The sequence below is a fragment of the Alternaria arborescens genome (assembly GCF_004154835.1).
Source record: "Alternaria arborescens strain FERA 675 chromosome Unknown contig_4, whole genome shotgun sequence".
NCBI classification, from domain to species: Eukaryota; Fungi; Ascomycota; class Dothideomycetes; order Pleosporales; family Pleosporaceae; genus Alternaria; species Alternaria arborescens.
Genome location: NW_021167859.1, coordinates 266955 through 289037, shown reverse-complemented (window position 1 = coordinate 289037; position 22083 = coordinate 266955). Strand labels below are relative to the sequence as shown.

Below are 22083 nucleotides of genomic sequence, written 5' to 3'. Positions count from 1 at the left end.
GAGCAGGCAACTGAATCGATCTACAGGATCTGGTTATGATACCAGAACGGGCCAGGTAGATAATTGCGCACAACAGCAATATAGTTATGGGGCGAGGATAGGTAGCTCGAGGAATGGGGAAGGAGGAACAAATTACACGACAGAACCATACGGCACACCAAGCCCCCAGTCATATCCTTCTGCTCATGCCTCGATCACAACTGTTTCAGGGGGTTCGCCACACTTGCAGCATGGTTACCAAGCTCAGAGTAGCTACCCTTTCACACAGTCTTCGCCGAGGCCATCACAACACACGGCGCCAAGTGGAGTGACAGGGCAACCCTCTCAGTATCCAAGTTCACGTCGATCAGTAACGTCTCTTCCCGTCGATGTGCAATCTACTATACAAAGCAAAGATCGAAGATATATCCAGACAAATCTTAATGAAAGCTATAATCACGAGCAGCTTGACTCGAGTAAGCGACGCCATGCGTTAGCAAATCAACATATGCTTATATGTGCCAGGGTATCGGCGAGTTGCGCAGTCGTCGCGTGCGACATTCTTTGTCAGTGGCCGGGTAAGTATAATTCGGTGGTCGATACAACTATGGTGTTAACGATGCGCTTTTAGGTCTTCAAGATGCTTTGGACAGAACCTGCCGGCCAGGTCAATCCTGGAAAGACTCGGAACTCAACACACTTTAGTACTGTACAATATGGGGAAACAGCTTTTAGTGAAATACGCCGATTCGTTGTTGTTCGGAACAAGGGTGACTTCAGCCAGTGCATGTACGTAGATCTCACAAGATGTTTTGCCTTACATCAATCTGACGAGCTCGTTAGCCCGATTCAAACTTACAGAGGTCGCGGCGCCGCAAAGCCGGGTCTGAGAATGAGCGATCATGGCATCATTCATACTACGACAACCACACCCAACCAGCTTCCAGGTGAGGCATTGACGAAATACTCGATCCAAGTACGATCGACCGAAGGTGAATACCTTGAGGTGGAAAGCCGTGTCAACTACGGTAAGGCATACGCTGTTGAGCACAACGTTAAAGTACTCGACGTGGGGATGGTGATAGAAGGCCATCGGTATCTAATCAAGGAATACTTTGATGCTGCGATGCAAGCGGAATGACGAAACTGAGAGTTTTGCACCATACGCAAACTTCTCGACTCTTTCCTTTGTCGCTATGATTGCTCTAAACTATCTTACATGGTTGGGCTGCACCATACGCAGGCCTCCGAGATCACTGTTTGTTCTCCAATTTGTCCAATCTGTTTATTCAGGACCATACATTCATATATAGCTTTCTCTTTCCATGTTCATTCTTCTACTACACTCACGATTTCCTTTCGGGTAGTTGCTTCTATGGTTGCATCATAAGAGGACTTTTTCCAGCAGGCTCGTACTGGCACAGCGTTGTATAGTCGTCCACTGCTCGGTCTACATGTTATATGATAAGATGATCTCTTGCCATGCTTTTCATCAGGTCACTTCTAATTTGAGTCCATCTAGTGAAGTCGGTTGGGTGATGGATGTGTTGCCATTCTTGACATCGTTGATTCAGCCAGCAGCTCTTACATCCTTCTCTTCTGTCGACTCAGCCCCCATCGCGACGCTTAGCCGCAGTTGCCATCTCTATCGTACCATGGCGCTGAGATGGCGGGGAACAGCCCTACCGGTCAGCCAAGAGCTTGGGCGAGCGTCCTGTCTGTGGATGCTCCGCTCGCGGTGGGGTGCCCGCACGGTACTGGGTATCCTTGACGACACACCCGTTTCGGCGATAACAAGAAGGTATGGCTGCAAGCTATTGGAGCAAGATCATACGCGGCAATGATGAATGTGCATCAGAAGGAAGGCGGCCTTGTCGTCGAGAACACTATGTGGGAGATGTAATGCGTACAAAGCAGTTCATAGATGGCCGTCTTAAATATCCTTGAATGGACCCGATATATGAATACAAACCTATCGAACACTCTGTGGGTAATGTAGAACCGTAGTCAAAGTTTTTCTTTGCATAGATAGCTGTCTCACGTGTTCATGACTAGAGTTGATACATGAGCACAAAACTTTCAGTCATCTTTAGTTCAACCAACATAAGCCGGCTTGCTCTTTTGCCCTCTCACCATGGCATGGTTTCGTGCAGTAAGATATGGCTCCATTCGGGATGTTCGAGTAAAAATTCATGGGGTGATCCCGCTGCGTTCGAAGGCTTAGCTAGGTGTTTGCAATCGCGAAGTTACAGGAGTAATAAATGGAGATTGCTCATTCATACGATATATGATCCTGCCACAGTGAGCGTTATAACAGAACTGCGAATATTTCTTCATTGTGTACTCAGGAACCTCATGAATTCATTGTTTTAACATAGCTGTTGTACCATAATCCAATTTCTACCCATGGCAACAAGGGTTCTACCAAAGGGTGGAGTGTCTGACGACCACAAGGCTAAGTAGCAGAGTCTAGCGTCATGTTAGTAAGCAGCAGATGCTTGCGAAGTCATCTTATCATCTTAGTATCACTTCTGTTCTCAGCATGCGTAGGCAACTGATACGCGGGCACAAATGTGGCGTGCTGCGAAGGCTGTGAGCCCGGAATTGCCTGAAACCTAACAAAGCCATCGAGAAGGACCCGGTCCGCGACCCATGTACACGTGCACTCACATCGCCGATCTCTGAGCGCATCAGCCTACGCCTCGCGCTCGTGCATGTTCTTTTTCCAAACTCACGAATGGCGAGACGGGTGTGGCATGCGACACTATCTCTTACTCTTGCCGTTTTGCGATGGCGCGCTGCATCGGCTGCGCCCGAGCGTGGGTCACTCTACCCGCGTTCAGTCTCGGCTACCATCCCCTGCGAAAATGCAGCGGTTCCGAAGCGTCCATCATAGTTCACCGGGAACTGCCTCAGGCGCTGAAGGACCTTACTGTGCAGAGTTAGCTAGATAAACTGCTATTTGCCGCCCGCTTCGAACCAACTTTACTTTAACGCCGGAGCTACATCGAAAGATCGAGATTTTGAATGTCTGAGCGCAGCAGGCTGAGCTGGACTGCGGGATGTCTCAATGCGCTTGTTTCATTCGCTGCTAGCAACCCTGCAGCAAGTTGGTTTTATCTATTGCCGGCTACATGCCCCATGGCCCTGTGGCGCCTGGTTGTCATCTCTGCTGCCTTTTCCGGCAAACGCGGTGGCCCTTCCAATAGCTGCCTGCCAAACGGTCCGCGTTTCTGGGCTGAAGTGAGCGCCCTTATACTTTACGTTGTTATCAGTAGCCATGGAAAGGAGACAGCTGCCGCTGGTTTTCTGTAGTTCTACTCCGTAACTTTCCCATCCACCTCGCTGCGCGGTTGGTATGGGAATCGAGAATGTGGGGTACTGATGCAGTCTCTATGCTGATGATAAGGTAGTGCAGGCTGCAAGACATCTCTTTCATGTGACCTTTCGTTAGGCAGATCGACTGTTGGAATAGGGATAGCATGCTTGCTAGATGCAACGATGGAGGAATCGCGAGTATAATGAATCGTATTTGCAAGTAACTATGGCAAAGAAAACGTTGTTTGAGTCCATCGTATCGTAACAGAGAAGATCCGACTATGTGTAGAAGCTGTGGTTAAAGCAAAAGCAGAAATCCAGAAACAGTACGTGAGGTAATTGTGTAAGAAAATCATAAACCGAAACGTATTATAATAAATCGTGAGAAAAGCATCATCGACCGATCAAGGCATTGAGTATCAGGCACCATCCGTGTTGTTGGTATTCTGCGTCACTTCAGGGTCTTGCTCGGAGTCGAAATTTTCCTGGTTCCAGTATCCAAGGAAGGTAGGTAAGTAATCAGGATGTACGTAGCCTAGGCTTTTGACCTTGACATTGTACTGAATTGGGTGGTGAATGGCGAAGTAGATCCTCGACGCTACAGCTAGTGGAGGCGCGCCCGTGTCCATGACAATAGGAATGGGAGCTTTTACAAGGGGCGCTTCACCAGGTACGAGCTGCGGTTGCATTCCCAAAGAATAGGCAATGGCATGCTCATCGGGAACCACCCCATGCTTGGTGGTACCCCTGTTGCCATAAGAGAAGATGGGACTGTCAAACGTCAGCCATGTGGAAACCCTGGAGAGGATTGGTGATATACGTACACCGCGAAGCAAAATTCGCGTTTGCTTTTAGTGACAATGAATCTGCGTACCTGGGTGTGTGCGAATTCATTGTACTTCACTCTGGAGAGACTGGTGTTGTAATCGGCCATAGGGTTTATAGCGTTAGCACCCGCCGTCTCAGTAAAAAGAACAGCAAAAACCTATGAAGCTGTAAGCAATCTTCACCTAACCCTAGGCGCCTGCCACCCACCTTTCCTTCCTCAAAGAAGGCACCGGATCTGACATAGAATGCTTCAACACGTTAGTACTATGTTGAAAAAAGAGTACATGGATGCTAACAAGGATCAAGCACCTCATAGTGGCTGTTCGGATACGGATTTTCTGGTTGGTAGCTGCCCTGAATGGTTTCACCCCGTCCGTAGCCAGCAGGACCGCCGCTAGACGACGTCACCGTTTGCACCGAGTCGGTGCGCGCATGCGACTGAGCCTGAGATGAATGCAGCGACTGTGAAAAATTCTGCGCTGAAGGAGTCCAGCCAAAAGGAGCCCAGTCAAAAAAGGTCCAACCTTGACCTATTACTGGTTAGCCTTTGTGTATGCCAGTGCATAACCACAGACCTTCAACATAATGCTGCCAGTAGTATCGTCCGTGCTCTGCACTCCACAAGGGGACGATATATCTCTGGAACTCAACGTTCCATTCAGATTGTGCTACTTGTGCCATGCCGTGAGTGGTGCCACCTAATCCGCGGGCGAGGGTGCAAGCGGTACGACACCGTGCTATAGGTGTTTATGTATGTATGGTCAAATGACTGTGTCGCGCAGAGCCGCATACTAGACGAATGCGACAACGCAAAGTCGTCTACTTTACTAGACATGATGCCGAAGCGACCCTCCCACAGATGGAGATAGAGTGAAAGTGCAGGATGCGTTGGCGCGCGGACCAGCTGCGACTGGCCATGTGCCCGTGCCAAGGACAACTTGCAGGTCGACTAGCACGCTTTAGCGACCCACCCACGGACGCTGCTTTACGCTGTCATCGGCATGAGACATCACCTTTGTGCCACATTTCGCGCCCACCAATCCGGGTTGCTTGGCCACAGCCTACCCCTTATGGATCAGCATATGTGTCTGGACGTCGGCTAGATTACAAGCGGATAATACGTTTACTGCGGCCACATCCTACTGTTGGGTCTGCCTCACGTTTAGTCTAGCTCGCACCCACGATACCAACGTCTGATGTCTTCTCGGGAATGCAGTGCGAATCGCAATCCACTGGTGAGTTTGAGCTGCTTGATTCCAATGCATATCTTTTTTCCGGCATTGTGATGCTTGGAACATTCTAATAAGCATAGCGTTTGGCAATCGAAGTGCGAAATTCCAAGAGGTGACTGGGCCATCGGACTTGCCAGATCCTGTACATACAACGCGTTCAACGGTATTGCCAGATGAGAGCCAGCTTCATGATGATGCCCCGAGCTCTCCCGATGCTCGGGCTGTGGAGCTTCACAACGATGGTGATGATTGCCAGAAAGATACGGTTCAGCCTCGTTCGAGGATACCACCTGTGATGATATATCCTCCTCCGCCGCCGCCGCCGATTTCATTTGCCGAAATGAATGTCCCTCCACCTCCTCCAATGACCAGTACAAATGGACTTCGATCGAATCTGACGCCAGTGGTACCGCGAAGTGCGTCTCTGGATAAACTGGAAAACGAGCAACAATCATTACGAGATCTTCGTGACAAGTTGTTAGGTACACGATTCTCTGTGGCCGCGAAGCGGAAGGAGCTTCGCGATCTCCATATACAGACTGGTGTAAAAGACGGATATGTCTTCAGCCTCTTGCGCCAATATCTTCATGATATAGGTGCAGACATGCCACAGGAGATCGAAGAAGCTTTTACTTTCGCATCCGCATTAAGGGACCAGCAGGGCCTCTTGGAAGTCGGTTACGAAGAAGCCGAAGACAGTTACAACAGACTGGAATGGAAGTATTCCCGCAGAGAGACAAGGTTTGTTGAACAGCTCTTGGACAACAAACTCGTACCAAGTGATACACTTGACAGAACTCAAAGTGCGGAAAACTTGGAAATCCTGCAAATGACCAATTTTACGGCACCTACTACTGATGACAATCCGAGAGTCTCGAGTCTTGCAGCTTCTAGTGATGAGACAATCGCTGACTACATCCTGGAGCCATCCACGTTTCCAACAAAGCAAGATTTAGTAACTCAGCATGGTGCGAGCGTGAGATTTCCACAATCCCGCTCTGTACGTAGCAATCTGAACGACTTGGCATTGGTCTCAACAAGAGACGCGCGTGATGTCCATCCTACACACAAGCATCTGCAGTGGGTGGAGAAAATGAGCAAAATTGACGAATGGCTGTTCGATATCGTGGATCATTCGTCTATCGAGAAGTTGTGTCTAAAAGCGACGTATGACTTTGGTTTCGCAGACACGGGGATATGGTGGGAGCACACCAAATGGCTTCTGGTTCAAGACTATTCTACGTATTTCCATACTGGCGACTCTACAGTATTCGACTATGCCACAGGCCAATCTCTATCAAAATCTCCAGAAGAAGGGCCAAGCTCAGTGCCCTCTATTGCTGATTCGTGTAGCACGAGCCAATTGCTACTCGGCACTCAGTCAACAGGTGTACCAGATACCGTTACGCTTCCAAGTATCGTAGAGCCACATGACTACCGAGAGACAAATAACCACGCGAATGTAATACGCACGTTCCCTAGGGATACAAGAAAAGAACAAATGAGCATAGTGTTGAAGTCCCAATCACTGCGGTACCGTACCTCAACCAGGAGCATTGTCACAGACGGTGGCGGTAGCTTGCATCATCGCTACTACTCTCAAAAACTTACTCGATCTCTGTCATGCAACGATGCACCATCATACATCGAGCGCGAAGAGGGAGAGCAAACTAGCTGGGACACAGTATCACCAACTTCACGCCACAAAAGCCGATTCCAGAGACCACACAATGGTGATAGCTTACGGAAGCGACGCACCATGTCTGTGACCGAGAAGGTAGATCCTATGGTACCTACAGTCTTACCGAGGAATACCAGCAGCACTACATTTTCGCCGAGCAACTTTCCGCAGCCTGTTTTCGATCCCGGTAGTCGAAACCGTCGTCGAAGAATGTCTACCTATACTACTATTGAACTTCGTCAATCTCCGGAGAAAGACTGGTGTACGTCACTAACCACTTCGAATCTCCAGTTGTCCCAGTCACAACAAACCGAGAGTTCGAAGTCAGCGATGGATGGATGTCTTGTTATGTAGGCTACTTCGCTTGTTGAGATGTCCCATGTATCCTTCCCCATTTCATATGTTCATCTTGCTGTCTTATGCGTTTTGTTTTGTACAATGCGTAATTCCATTTGCATATCATGTATCATCCTATAGGAGTCTGGTGTTAGTCACTGAGATGATATACCGACATCATTTTTCTCATTCCAACACACCGAATCATGGACTGTCTCGTTAGTCATGGGGTATCATTGAATTCTTGCTCGATAGAGGTTTTCCCCTGCGTGCTTTGGAATTTGGTCTGCATTTTGGTTATGCATCTCATATTTTGCTCAGCGTTGCCTCGATGTCCTTGTTCCTGTATCACAACAGTCTGTATTTGTACACAGGTATACCGGAAATAATAGTCCTGCAGGACTCTTCTTTCATCGTATCCGAGTACGTTGAGTACTGAACTTCAAGGCAATTGACAGGGAGCAACCATAGAGCTAAGTGAATCATACGACATGGTTGTACTGACAAGACCATGTCTGGAAGTCACAGATTACAAATGGCCTTCTCAACGAAAAAGGCCCCTGGTCCGTCATTACATCTACAAACCGGTCGAACCACTGTATCCGAACCCCGACGCGCTCAGACTCGGATCACCTATTTGGAGACTCATCACTTTTCGATCTCTGCGTTCCACGTTTCAACCCATTGTTGGGACACGCAAGCGAATGAATGGATGGCTGCGTTGGACATGCATATTACCAAGCTTCCGTTCAGCTTGTCAAGGCCACTCTCAGGGTGAGTCTCTAGAAGAGTCACCTCTGAAGCTAGTTTTGCAATCAAAAGCATAACCAATTGGTTGCAGGCATGTGTACAGCAGGCTGCCTTCCAGGAAAGATCCAGCCGACCTGCCTAGGGGGGTTGCAATTCTGACGTATAGTTGCGACGGATAGGCGTCCGCCATGCGTCACCACCATACGAAACACAGCGCCGCTTTGACAGAGTCATGCGCATGTGGAGATGACCTGCAGTCTGCAGCAGACAATATCTTATCGGCTGCTCGAGAATCGCGGTCGCACCCCGCACGCACAAGCGCTAGCCCCAGCAACCTACTCTAGCAACCCTACCATCCATGCCTTTGGAGGATAGCACACTCCGTACAGTCGAATACTATGTACCGTGCTATTCAGACGTAAAGTCTGCAGGTGAAACGCTAGCTAGGTTGGATTTGCAGGCATCGGTGCTCTTACGCAAGAAGGCAATCGAGCGAGGACCTGATCTGACAGGGCCACGAGATTGTGAGCCGAGAATAAATAAACCCAATTAGCTGCACGGCGGCTGGTGGCAACAGAACCGGGCACTTGAGACTTTCACATGCCTAGTCTCGACCTCAGCGCTATCGCCCTGCATTCCAAATACACAAAATTCTGCCTTTCGACGTAGTTGCGACGTTGAAATAGAGTTGCGTCTAGTTCCATGGCGAAATGCGATCTTGTCTAGCCATTTTCCTTATGTAGAGGTCCTTCATTGCCCACATTTTCCGGTGAATCTGCGATGGCGGGCCGAATCTTGGGAGGGGCATCCGCCGGGAACAAGCGCGGAACGACGGTTCCGCGCTGGGTCTCGGCTGATGCATGCAGCCCCGTTACATCACTGTTTGGGTGGTAACGTGATAGTATTGCTTACTCCCTGGATACCGTGATCTGTGGGGGCCAACAGGCGACAAGGACGAAAGCATATTATTATGGGTAAAAGTATTCGTCATGCCGGAAACGCGTATGTCAGGGTGTGCCTAGCTGTTGTGGTTGAACTCGTGGACCTATGGGACCAAGTGCGCTACTATGTGCATGGGGCTCTTCCCTGTTTGTGGCTTCCTCAGAGAATAATTGCCTGGAAATAGGCAATTTCAGCCGCACTTGTGATTCCACAATACGTTCAGCGCGCTTGCCGCCACCTTAGCTGCGGTACAGCCCCCCAATACTACGCATGCCCATAAGTAAAGCAATAAGATCAGGAAGAAGACGATATCCAACCATCTACTATCAGATAAGACGACGTCGAAGCTCGAAAACATATTGTTATGGCTAATGAAGAATAACCGGGGGTGGCTGGAGCAGATGGGCTTACACTGCGCGAGCCTCAGTCAACTGTGTAAATATTCAGACAGATGAGCTCATATTCATTGTGCTGCACCCTGAAGATGTTCGCAACATTTGATTCCATCAGCATGTAGATGTCAGCCACAGTGAATACTTCCAAGGTGCAGTTCCACGTTGGATGCAACTTCTACGGTCCGATGAGAAGCACGAAACTCAACGTTACCGTCGAACCGCTATTCGTTGTCGCTGATGCCTCGGACCTGTTGGAAGAGGAACGTAACGCTATGCGATGTTCTTGATCCCTGTAGAAGAACGAACAATCGAGATGCTAGTAGTTTCAAGCTTGATGCGGCGGTATACACCCAGATATCACAAGTAACGTTGGTCCTGTGTCTAACTGGGTACTGGATGGTATGCTTTGTATACCTGCAAAGCCCCCTCTATGCTTTGCACAAGGCCGAAGAAGACCGTGAGACAAAGGACTGTGACGGCAACCCAGAAAGTGTACCATTGAGACCGATTTCTTCGGTCGTACCAGAATTGAGAGAGGGAGGTCGGCTTAGGCTGATCGAATCTTTCCTTCAAGCTCATCAATTCATCGCGCCAGTACTCGAAGTTTATAGCACGGCGATCAGTCGACAACATCATGTTTCGATTTAGCAGCGAAATGTCCGGAGCTAAAGTTTCATCGTCTCGCGATTGTTGGGATTTCAACCATCTTTGGGTATCTGTGTCTTGTCGTGGGAACAATAAGTCCAACGTTCGAAGCGTTTCGTCAATGAGATTCTTTGGAAAGATCTCACTATACCAGTTAGTAGCTGACAAAAAAAGGATGGATGAAGGCTGACCTCGTTTGATGCTGGAGGAAAGTCGCATGATGGAAAATGCAAAGCCTTCGCTCGTTGTCGATCAGTCGCAGATGATCGGTGAGATTATTGCTCCATTGAATTCTTATCCCAGTGAAGCGCTGCAGATTGAATGCGGTGAACTCTTCCTCAAACACCAGATTTTCAGTCTGTCTTGAGCTCACGACGAAGTGATTCGCAAGTACGGTCTTTAGATCGGCATGCTCGTCATCCCAAGGCAAGAAACTAGGACCCCATATCCAATACTTTGATGGAGCTCCCACATCAACCATCAGAAACAAGCGCGCTACAAGGCGAATAGAACCTTCCGCCATACGGTTTCTAGCTTCCTCACTTCTTTGCCGCGTATCTAGCAACGCAAGTGATCTTTTTATCATCTCTTTCGTAGCTCCTGCTTCGATTTGTCGAACAATCGTTATGACGTCTTGATGCTCTCGGATGGTAACATGCTCGCCACGATCGGGTCCAATCGCTTTCATGCATTCTGCTGTATAATGTCGAAAATACGCATTCCACGGGCATTGCTCCCATTCGTCTCTTACTGCTAGTAGTGGCGCAGTACTACATGGCCAAAAGGCTTCTAGAATCTTGCGTTTACAAGCAATCTGTAGAATTTCTTCATTGGCACTTCCGGAGAGGGACATATTCGTAATTGAGTGCGTTTGAGATACACAAAAAGGTGAGGACATATTATGATAAGCTACTTATGCCTTGGGCTGTGTACCCGAAAGGCTCTGCATTCCGGACAAGGTTTGCATAGAGATGTGGCGTCGTTGGGGGCTGAGCACTCACCGGATGATGCGTTGTTCGTTGGGGCAGCTTAGCTACCAGACTATAATGCGGGGTTCGTTGGTAGCACAGCTCACTCGCAATCTTTGGACGTTATAATCTGGCAAGAAAAGGCGATATATTCGAAAAGTACTCTCATAAAATAGTTTTCCATGATATGCCGAACCGTATTTGTTTACAACCCACCACATCACTGCAATGATGCTATTTGCTAGTCAGGGCCAGAACGAAGACCCAAATCAGGCAGCCTGTTCTGTGACGATGAAGCAATGCTCATCTAAGTCCGCGAAACCAGAGACAAATCTTTCACAATTCAGTGCCAAGGTGCGCCAAAGAATCCGAGTGGATTATCAGAGTTCAGTTGATGTCGACAATCCGGTTCAAGTTGATCACATAGCGAACACGAAATGGAAACGTGGCCAACTATGCTGGGAGGCGAAGGGAACATGTGCGCAAGATTACAAGAATAAAGAGACAGAACTAATGAAAGAACTGAATCAGTCACGACGAGAGTCCTTCAGTGAAGTTGCTGTATCACTCTTTATGGTCGGAAAGACGCCGCAGAAGGCAAAGCCCATGATCATCATCTCAAGCGAGGACAAGCGATCACGCGAAGAGGCCGAACGCGCTATCAAAAACAGCGGCATTTTGAAGGATTTGAACTATGAGATAGGATTTCTGAAGTATCTCCCGTCAGGTCCCATCCACGCTGTTGCACGATCGTCTAGTGAAGGTTCTGGTGACTCAATAGCAGATTCTTCCTTCTCTAGACCCGGAAGATTGGATTCGGAAAACAGGGAAGACACTAAATCGATTCTGCCAAGCCAACCAGGTGTCCCTGTCTCCAAAACAGCCTACTACGACCCAGAACAGCGGCTACAGACGACAGCGATGTCAATCCATGTGAACACAGCTACCAAAAAATCAAGAATGGCAACCGGAAACTTGATATACAACGGCGCAACTTACAAATATCTTACAGTCGCCCATGTTTTTAGCCCATGGAATCGCGACTCTCCTTCGATCGATAGCGGAATAGACGATCTCGGTATACCGTTTGATAGCGACAGTGAAGAAGAAGAAGAATGCAACGAGAAGACTTCTTATACTGCAGGCACAACACCAGTTTCACTAAAAGTCCCTGTGACTGCATCGGCCATGCCTTACGGATCTCTTGATATCGCCAACGACCCACCATCTGGACTACTCAGACTTGGAGAATTATCCACTGATGAGGACCTCGATATTTCCACAGATTGCGCTATCATCACTATTAACGATTCCAAAATCCAACAAGAGCTTGTAGATCTCGCCTCTTCAAACCGGGAAAAAGACGCTCAATTACATGCAGTTGAACCCAAGTCTTCTCCAGTCACGACATGGACGAGGCGCGGTCCCATCTCCGGTACCCTCAGGACTGTTCCGAAAATCATGAGTCTTTCAGGCAGTGAACGTTTTCAGTTGATTCACGAACTTGCTCACGAGGGTGTGATTGAGAATGGTGATAGCGGATCGCTGGTCTCCGACAAGGCTGGCAGAGAATTGTATGGCATGATTATTGCGACATCTAAAAATCGGAGCATTGCCTATGTTATGGCAGCGAAAGAGCTTATGTCCAGTATCGCAAACGCTGGAGGGTGGAGAATTATGAGCCCTCGCAACGATCATAGTGATACCAATCAAAGTCGTGAGGCAATAGCTTCCCAGACAGAATACGAGCCAAATTCCACGGTATTGAACGAAGATACTTCAATGTGGGACGTTTACGAATTGCCGGATTCAAGTAAGTATAGTATTCTCATAATCTTGGCGTGATAGCTGACGACTAGAAGGCTTCCGGGTCAGAAATCAGGCCTTCTTTATAGAAGGAAGGGTGAGTAAAACTGAACATAACTGTGACCGTTAGGCTAACCATCCTTCCAGATGTTTGCTATGCTTTTCAACGAAGCCGTCGAGGATGATTCTGCCGATCTCTTGACTAATCACTACGGCGATGTGACTGGTCTATACCAGTCCACTCGAGTAAAGCATAGCGACATAGCACCCGCTCAGGTGCGAATTTTCATCGTCGTGAAACGTAAAAGAGACTTCTGCTATGCTGTGTAAGCATAATGACTTATCCTGATTCTACATGGGCTAACTTTCGTAGTCCGGTTTCAACCTACGGCAATCTTGCCACCACAAAGCCCGGCGTTTGGCCAGAGGCACATGCCATTGCTTACTCGTACGGATGTGACCCACAATTAGTCGCAGGCGAACAAGCACTCCAGAAACTTCCTATCGCAGTTCAGATGGCCAGGAACGAGAAGCCACTGGAAGTAGCCTCTAGGATATACTTCGGCATCCATTATCCCATCCAGTATGGCGTCAAAGCCAAGGATTTGGGCTGCGTACATCCCGACTGGATAGCCAGGTTTACCGAATACTGGAAGATGGAGAATGAGGATGTTTTCAAAAATGGTCCCGAGGTCATCGACGATCCGAAAGGTCAGGATGCTGATTAAGTCGAAATCTGCAATGGTGGTGGTCTTTTGATTGGGGTAATCGGCAGTTCCTCCATCTTGCATCTGTATGCCCATCTTTCATCATTGCATTTAGATCACTTTGTTGGTGCAATTCACTTCCGACGACGCTCGATCTCTTGATGGCCATTCCCCATTGTTATCCTACTCGAAGCCACGGTAGTTGGATTTCATAACGGTACAAAAACTTGGTTGGCGTCCAAACTACTAGTTATCTCGTTACATACGCCGCAAATTCAAAGAGGCTTTCTATCCTAGGGTTAAAAAATGCCGTGGTCTGCACACGAAACATGAAAAGCCATATTCATCGAGAGAAATCAAGTTCTGTCGTGCTGCATACCACGACTGGGCTGACGACGATCAGGTATGAACCTCTCATTCGTACGCCAGATCAAGTCCATCGAATAAGCAAAAAGCCTGTCTTCAAATAGAGTCCCAGAAGGATTGAATCCATCATGCCCAGCTTGCACCTCCAGAGCGCGCTGCGCCTCTGGTAAGCTGTGAACCCAGTCAGCAAACAGAGTGAATTCACCGACACGGCTCCGCACAGTTCGTTTGTTGTTGATCATATCCACTACAGGATCATACCAAGCGTTATGAACGCCCAGATCATTCACCTGAAAATACTTCTTGTTGAACAACCGTAGGGTATAAGCGTCCGACTGAAGTTTACTGATGTACTGTTTGAACGTCTCAAACTCCGCTATCAGAGCATCGGTCGGAGGAGCCAAGTCATGCCAAAACGCAACCATGAGCTCGCCCGCCGTAGCAGCCGATGGAACATGCTGCACTTTGATGCGAAGTTTCATGAGACGCGTAACCATGTCCTTGAGAGGAGCAAAGATATCTTCGTAGCTATCAATAAGAAAAGCCTTTTCGAGGGGGGTGTAAAGAGCTGCCCACTCGGTGTTCCGTTCGCATGCAAGGCGACATGCACGTTCGGTTTTGTGGAAAACGATACCTGCCTCTCTATACCGGTCTTCAAGATTGTTGCAACTCCGTAAGAGATGATCGATACGGTTCAAAATGTCCCGGATGCGGATGCGAAAGGTTATTGAGCATGACTCCTCTGAACCCGGATCTATAGTCGTACATTGCCGACACATGATGGTAGTATCCAGCCAATTCCTCGTTACAATACGGATCGGGCCGAAGACCTTATTGCGTGTTTTCGGTTGCGCAGTTCTAGGAACAACGAAGAGAGATTGCGCATCAACGCGACTTATGATGTTGCGACAACGAGCGTTATGCAAATTCATCAACAACAATGTGCACTTCATTAACACTGTGTACTCGCTTGCCTTGTTCATCGCCTAATTTCCCTCTAAATTTATCGCAAATGTCGATCGCAAGCTGGAGATAGTAAACTTTATAGGACTAGGAACGCAGACATGACGCGGATTTAATAGCAACTCACAGTCTTGTGGGCTGGATGAGTTGCTGTATCATTAGTTCTTCCTCCAAACTCACGCTGCGGTGCTGAGCGCTAGACTCACATCGCTTTCGCCAACGCATCCTAGTATTTATACTCCACAATATCCTCATCTCCTGACACAGCATCAACGAAACCTTCCGTGAATTCAGACTGAGATTGTACCGTGCCCAACTCAATTTCTGTGAAGGTCTGTATCCATCTCCGAAACAAGCCTCCTTCACGGCTATGCTTGGCGGCCAGATTGTCACTTCCATCAATGTCGGAGCGATCAGCGAGGTCTGCGACGTATTCCTCGACCCACGCCAATGCAGATTCCAAGTTAGGCAGTGAATTTGCTAGCAACGACAACGCAACTTCGGATCCAGACTCCAGTATGCGAAGCCGATCAATATCCTCCGGTTCGTTCTTGTTCGCTATCAAATTTCCTAACACTTCCTTGGCAGCATTGGAGATTTGAATCCACGGGCGGAAGAATGACTGCTGAGCACGTGGACCATCGGTCTCGAATATTTGACTCAGACGTACTAAGATGACAGGGTTTATTCGGTAGCTATTAGTAACAGTTGAGGCATGTCGCAGCGCATACGGAATCTTGTGATATGCGACCCCAGCAACTCTAAAGCGGCGCTCAAACTTGGTGAGCTTGTCGAGCCAGGAGAATGCTTTCGACTCTGACCAATCTAGCCAGTCTTTATACACTGTGACTGCAATCAGGCAAGCTGTGTTCGCGTCCTCAAAATGCCAGTCGTAGGGCAGACGCTCGACCCACAATTCCATGCGGCTTCTCCGTCCCGGCGACAAGAGTTGGCCGTATGCCTGTCTGGATGCAATAATCGTGGCGTACTTGTTCGCAACCCTGACGCGACCCAGTTCATCAATCTCTGGCTCCGGTTGATCTCTTCCCACATCTTCAGGTGTCTGTGGTCCTTCAGCTCCGGATGATGCTGAGCTCATGATGCGGTCGAAGTATATGCGTCCTCGTTAGGGTTACAATTCCAACGTGTTCGCGGAGGTTGAAAGGGCGGAAATCAGGAAGATGACCAGTCGGGGCGTAGAGGTGCAGCAAAAGAGTATCAGAGAGTCGTTTTTTGTCGTGATGGGAGACCATCTGACCGTTCGCGTGTTGTGGTGTGTGCGTGACGCATCTGTAGTGAATGCGACCCTACTCATGGCGCTTTGTCGCAAGGACGATGTGGGATGAGACGCACTCTATCGGGTCAACCACGGGTGTGTTCTATACTGTCAGTGCTTCTGAAAGGTATTAAATATCCATAACATCAACTGTTCGAGCTAGAAAATGCCTTCTACTAGACCGATTGAAGCAGCGCCCCCATAGTTGATGGTGAACGCAGCACGCCGGCCAAGAAAGGTACATCCGAGCAAGGACAATACTTGTTGTAGGAAATCGATGAAGGAGACAAGAAATAAGGTGCAGATGGTAGCCTTCTTGGATGGATACTTGTCAAACGCGCCCGCACGGCCTTTGATGCTCAACCTGGTTTCTTCACAAGGACTCTCCCATCATACAGTGATCAAACTGGGAACTCAGAGCATCAGCTTTAATTCTGTTCGTAGTACTTTGATGATAGAGTGGCTTGGGGCGGTTCTCATTGATATGCTATTGCAAGTTGAAGGTCTCCAGTCATAAAACCCAATATTCGGTGAAGGGAAGAAATATTCGTCCAGGTTGTAGAGTAAGGGACGGGACGAATTGCAGCTAAAAACGTTTAAGTGTAAAAACCCAAGCAGTCAAGGCCTAGAGGTGCGAAAGTCGAAGTCTGCGGCTGGAAAGATGTGCTTTGTCGACACAACGCGTAGACTGTCTGGCGATCTTGGTGACGTCATTTCCCGCTAGAACTTGGCATCTGTTAGTCCACAGTGACTGGTGTTGGAAGTAATCGTTTCATATCGGAATTCTCGGTCTGGCCTGTCGCGCATCTACGCTATGTGCGTAGGTGAAGTTCTAGCCAGCTGGCAAGGCTAACTTGCCAGACCAGTGACGTAAGCGCTAGGTACTTGTTGGCATGTGACAGGCACGGCAGACCTCGGGACGTGCACACTGCCTTGGTGATCATCAAAAGCAACGATTCATGAAAAGAAACATCAGGGCAAGTATGCAAAATCCATTAATCATCAAATATGTACTAGAAGCCAACTATATACCCTCCCTTCATCTCTCAAATCCCCACGTCATCCAAAGTCTGTGAACAAGCATATACAGAAGCATATAGAATATGTACTCATCATATCGTAAATACATCACCAATCCTTCACGTCCGCACCGAAGATGTGCGCTCACTGGCCACCGACAGCGATAGTGAACAGCTTCGGGCTGCCGTCGAAGATTGTGCCAGCAACATCTTGACCGCCATCCGGAACAACGTCATCGTACGGGAATGCATAGCCACGACCGTCCTTCTGGACCTGATGAACGATGCGCGAGTAGTGGTTGGTTGTTGGGTCCTTGTAGTACTGGCCTGGGTTACTGCCATTCGGGAACTGGTCACCAGGTGTATTCAGCAAGATGCTACGGTTGAAAGCAGCAGCGAGGCGCGGAATGACTGCATTGCGCGCTTGATTCGATCCAGTCGCGAATGGTCCAGTGCTACAGGTAAAGATATCCCTAGCTGAAGGAGCAGCAAAGTTTCCTGCTTGGCCAAGCTGAAGCTCGTTGCCTTGGACACGGCCCTTGAGATTGCCAGCTGCGGCTTGGGTGTTGATGATCATGTCTTCATTACGGTACTTGTTCCATACCGCCTGGATGTAGCCGTCCCAGTAGTTACCCCATGCATCGGCGTTTCCGACGAGAAGGTTGTTTGGACTCAGGACTCGCAATGGCTGTCCGTCGTGCTCGTAGATCAGTTTATCCCAAGGTCGACCGTCGCGCTTGGCTTGCGCACGCAACTCTTCTATGACTCTCCGCATGCCATCGGCACCCATGCCTGGCACTGTTTGGGTCTTGCCTTGGGTGTTGGTCAAGCTGAGCCCAACAGGAATGCTGACAAAGTCGACATAGCTAATATTTGCGAACAGTTGCGCGTCGTTGTAAGTGAACTCGCAGAAAGACCAGTTGATATTGAAGTTAGGGTCGCTGGGGTTGGTCACACTGGGCTCTACAACTGCAGGACCTGGGTTGAGGAGGAAAGTAAGCTTTGCACCAATGCTGAACCAGATACGACCGCCGGCGATCTTTGGGATCCTGACGTTGACAGTGTTGCCAGGAGCCCCAAGTGGAATAGCAACGTCGGCCTGGAGTGGTTGCTGGATATCCTTGGGCGCTGTTGGATAGTAGATGGACTGGCCGTCTGCTTTCACAAAGAGGGGGGTGTTGTTCCGTTCCAGAGCAAGGCCTGTAATGTATGCATATACGGTGCTGGAATTGGACTTGTTCTGCAGTGCCAACTGAAGAGTGCCAGGTGCGGCTTCAGCCATTACTTGTTGCTGTTCAGCGTTGGCTTCCGGAGCGGCTGCGCGCTTCTCATTCTCGGTGTTGGCGTTGGCGTTGGCAGGTGCCGGTGCCGGTGCTGGATCATTCTCTTTTTTGCCGCGGTTTTGGAAACTCTGCCGACGCTTGTTGACGAAGCTCTTGAAGGCTTTCATGGTAATATGCGAATCGAGCGGGTGTGCAAGATGGAAGTATGGTGATTTGCAAGAAAAAGGCAAAGGGTCTTGCGAGTATTAACACTCTTGCAAATTGCAACGACCGCGAGTACGTCACACAAGATATATCTTCGACCTGTTATAGCGAATACACCCCAAACGCGTCAACGTCCTAAATTTCAAGGCGTGAATGCAGGGTCCAGCTGATGTCACACATGCGACGAATTTCCGGGCTGGCCCCTGCACGTGCAAACCGGTTAGCGATCGCCGACTCGCCCAGCAGTGCAAGCGTCAACAATTTTACGTTTACAGCCAATCACATTTTTCCAAGCGACACCACCATCTCGCGGCCCGTAAAGGACTAGCACAAGTTTCCAAACCACGCGTGGCGTGCTCGTGGCATCTGAAACTGACACCTGGATTGCGGGGTGCAGTGTAGGTGGTAACTTGGGACTGGTATTGGACGGCGCCGGGTTGGCGGATTAGTGTCAGAAAGGAAGGTATGAATTAGCGGTAAGCGGAAGTACGCGATGCTTTGTTTCTGTGTCTGGCGAAGGAAATTGTCCTTTGATCGTTTTATCTTTTTCTAGATGTATTCGGCACTGAAACGTACCTAGAGAGGTTGAGCGTGGTTGAAGCCGATTTGCTTTGGACAGTAACATGAGCATGAATACACTTCCAGCCTTGATGACTACGATACAGCGGACAAAAGATACATATCTCTTGTACAAAGAACGCAGGATCAGCAATCGCGCTACACCTATTTGGAACAGGGCCTCGAGACGTGCCCACGAGCTTGTCGGCAAACGATCTGCGATGCCAGTGTTGCATCCGCACGAGCGAACGTCTTGCATAGCTTCAAGATGCTGTAACTATTCGCACATGACTGCTTGTGTCACACTGTCGATGATTCAAGCCCAGGGATCAGAACTGACCACCACCTCCAAACGACATGCCAGCATAGCTGTTGTAGCTGTCCTCCCCCCAAATGCTCCCTGCCATATCGAAGAACTGGCCCATGTCGAAATCGGCACTTCTCATAAGCGCAAAAGGGTCGCTGTTGGCCTCAGTGTCGGGAGGTCTTTCCATGTTGAACTCATCCATATAGTTGGTGTCAGGTAAGTGGTTGTATCGGTCGCTCGCATGGTGGGTTGAATGCACTCTAGGTGCGCCAGTGATAGGGCATGAGCCCTCGCTTACACTGTGCTCGATCGAGTCGCCGGATGTGGGCATTGATGGTGTCTGGCTAGGTCGCTCCGGTCGGATCTTGTGAATGTACCAATTCTTCGTCAGATCATTGATCATTTGCATAGCGTGCCAGAAGTCAGTCTCAGGCCGCTTTGTCTTATCAAAGGCCGTTAGGGTTGACATTCGATAGCAGATTGACTCAAGGCAGAGATCTAGGCGCACCCTGTCTTGCGCAGCTTGAGTGTCCCATCCGATGGTGGCATGTTGTTCAGAGGGGATGCATAGTCTGGCGACCGTCATAATGACCGCGGGCAAACGCATCCATTCCGAGAACGATATCAGGTGATACTCTTGAGCTGGAAACGAAAGGAGTGTATCCAAGAATCGTTTGCCGGCCTCAAGTGACGAGAGTAAGCTGTTGATTTGCGATGAACGTACCGACGCCGGTAGCTCCGAGGGCGACGAGCGAAGAGCTACGCTATGTAGTTGCATCTTAGCGTACGAGAAAGAAAGTTCGAGTAGTCTTTGTGATGCAACACCGTCGCATTCTCTCTTCCATGTATCGAGTTGTGCATCTATAAATCGGACATGCATCAATGCTCGCCCATCGGAAATTGGGAGCTGCGAACCATCGGCTGTGAAGAGCGCATCTTGTACTTGGTCATCGATCTGCCGTAAAGATATGAGCAGATTGATAGTCTCGTCCGTCTCGTACTCTCGATTCTGTTTCAAGCTTTGCGCCCATTCTGACATGATAGAGTTATGTTTTAACAGGTTTGGCTTCTGTAAGCCTGTAGCGACCCTGTTTCAAGTCAACATAGGATCAAAGAAGGTACCATTGCGATACTTACATGGAAGAAAGGTAATAACAACCCAGGAAAGCACGATGTCTCTCGCGCAACTCTCCAGGCGGTGGCGGTGGAGCTTTAGGCCGCTGTGGCATTGGAAAGCCAATAGGTTGGAAGTCTTGATGCAGACCAATATCGAGCGCCAGTCCTGTGACGAGGTTGTGTAAGAAGAATATCTGCTGTGTTTTGTGGCTAAAAACGAAGTGATACCTATACCGATTAGCATCTTATGACGGAATGTGAGCACTGGCATACCATGACAAGTAGACCAATACACTTTGAACTAGGCCCAGTGTCCTGCGGGGTTGGATAATCGTTCGATGAGCAAGTTCTGTGCGAAAGACACCATCAAGCTGCATCTGGCGTGTGTGTTCTTTCCATGATGATACCAGAATGACAGCCAGTAAGAGCATAGGTCTGTGCTCGTGCAACTGTTCAGCAGTGATCTGCGGAGGTAGCATTACGAAAGGGAACGTTGCCGACATGTTACGATACTCGTTCAACAATACGTCAGCTTCACCTGAACACAGCATTTGTTGAACAATTTCGTGTTCAATGGGTGCTTCGGGGCGTTTTGACGGCCTAAAAAACCCCTCAGGAGCCGGAGGAGCATCTTCACGATCACTGTATCTGTGTATGCTGCGAAGACTTTCGAGGTACTGTCGATCGGCTTCAGCACTTTCTGACGCGGCCTCGGTGCTGTTCTCATGCTGCAAGGTACCGGTCTCGAAAGATGGTGTCGGTATCCAGCTTCCCGGTGTGACGTTAATTACTCCCCGTTTCTGCCACGTCTCTGCTCTGGTTTCTACAGGAGTCGGCTGTGATGCACTTGCAAAGTCGGTTGTGAGTTCAGTTTCAGCAGCGGCATGGACGAGTTTAGCAACGAGCCCATCGATCTTCTGTTCGACCTGCGCGATTCGGCTGCCAACAGTATAAGTCAAGACCAATCAGGAATAGACAGCGACTTACGAGGGCGCCCGCAGCTTCCTTGTCCTTCGTGGCGCTTCGGCCCAAGTGCACTCTTTGCCGGCAGAAAAGCATCTTGTGGGTGGTCAGCACTTTGCGAATAGCCAGGTTCAGATAGTGTGGAGTGACGATAGGGAGCGACGATTGGGCTACCGACACGCTGATTGGATGGAGCACACCTTTGGCATAGTCCAGTTTGGGCGCTTGGCAAACATCGCGTCTTTAGATTACGACATCGCTGGCACGCTTGAGTAGTTCGCGATGTACCCGCTCTTGCAGCGGAGGGTTGTTCAGTGTCTTCCATCCGATGCGATGGCGCAGGATCGATGCAGGTGCGAAAGGAGCGCGAATGTCATACCGAACCCGGGACGGGACGAAGACTAACATCCGGCCGCCGGTAGTGCTTGGGCGCCTTGGATG

At 49.2% G+C, this 22083-nt stretch overlaps 7 protein-coding genes across 7 annotated transcripts; 3 read left to right on the top strand and 4 right to left on the bottom strand.

Moving 5' to 3' along the window:
* Positions 1 to 619: 619 nt before the first annotated feature.
* Positions 620 to 1120, top strand: AA0111_g2181 (hypothetical protein; the record flags this gene model as incomplete). Its single annotated transcript, XM_028647924.1, has 2 exons — positions 620 to 768; positions 823 to 1120. The coding sequence occupies 2 exons, from the start codon at positions 620 to 622 to the stop codon at positions 1118 to 1120; spliced, it is 447 nt and encodes a 148-aa protein (XP_028510328.1).
* A 2596-nt stretch (positions 1121 to 3716) lies between these two features.
* AA0111_g2180 (hypothetical protein) lies at positions 3717 to 4806 on the bottom strand (the record flags this gene model as incomplete). The annotated part of the gene is made up of 5 exons (XM_028647923.1): positions 3717 to 4068; positions 4122 to 4282; positions 4333 to 4373; positions 4422 to 4655; positions 4701 to 4806. The coding sequence occupies 5 exons, from the start codon at positions 4804 to 4806 to the stop codon at positions 3717 to 3719; spliced, it is 894 nt and encodes a 297-aa protein (XP_028510329.1).
* Positions 4807 to 5697: 891 nt separating this feature from the next.
* AA0111_g2179 (hypothetical protein) lies at positions 5698 to 7392 on the top strand (the record flags this gene model as incomplete). Its single annotated transcript, XM_028647921.1, has 1 exon — positions 5698 to 7392. The coding sequence occupies one exon, from the start codon at positions 5698 to 5700 to the stop codon at positions 7390 to 7392; it is 1695 nt and encodes a 564-aa protein (XP_028510098.1).
* Positions 7393 to 11365: 3973 nt separating this feature from the next.
* Positions 11366 to 13608, top strand: AA0111_g2178 (hypothetical protein; the record flags this gene model as incomplete). Its single annotated transcript, XM_028647920.1, has 4 exons — positions 11366 to 12887; positions 12937 to 12977; positions 13028 to 13206; positions 13254 to 13608. 4 exons carry the CDS (start codon positions 11366 to 11368, stop codon positions 13606 to 13608), a joined length of 2097 nt encoding a protein of 698 aa, XP_028510097.1.
* Positions 13609 to 15142: 1534 nt separating this feature from the next.
* AA0111_g2177 (hypothetical protein) lies at positions 15143 to 16015 on the bottom strand (the record flags this gene model as incomplete). The annotated part of the gene is made up of 1 exon (XM_028647919.1): positions 15143 to 16015. One exon carries the CDS (start codon positions 16013 to 16015, stop codon positions 15143 to 15145), a length of 873 nt encoding a protein of 290 aa, XP_028510092.1.
* Positions 16016 to 17356: 1341 nt separating this feature from the next.
* AA0111_g2176 (hypothetical protein) lies at positions 17357 to 18661 on the bottom strand (the record flags this gene model as incomplete). Its single annotated transcript, XM_028647918.1, has 1 exon — positions 17357 to 18661. The coding sequence occupies one exon, from the start codon at positions 18659 to 18661 to the stop codon at positions 17357 to 17359; it is 1305 nt and encodes a 434-aa protein (XP_028510091.1).
* Positions 18662 to 19585: 924 nt separating this feature from the next.
* Positions 19586 to 21738, bottom strand: AA0111_g2175 (hypothetical protein; the record flags this gene model as incomplete). Its single annotated transcript, XM_028647917.1, has 4 exons — positions 19586 to 20651; positions 20701 to 20907; positions 20953 to 21605; positions 21667 to 21738. The coding sequence occupies 4 exons, from the start codon at positions 21736 to 21738 to the stop codon at positions 19586 to 19588; spliced, it is 1998 nt and encodes a 665-aa protein (XP_028510090.1).
* Between the last annotated feature and the right edge of the window lie 345 nt (positions 21739 to 22083).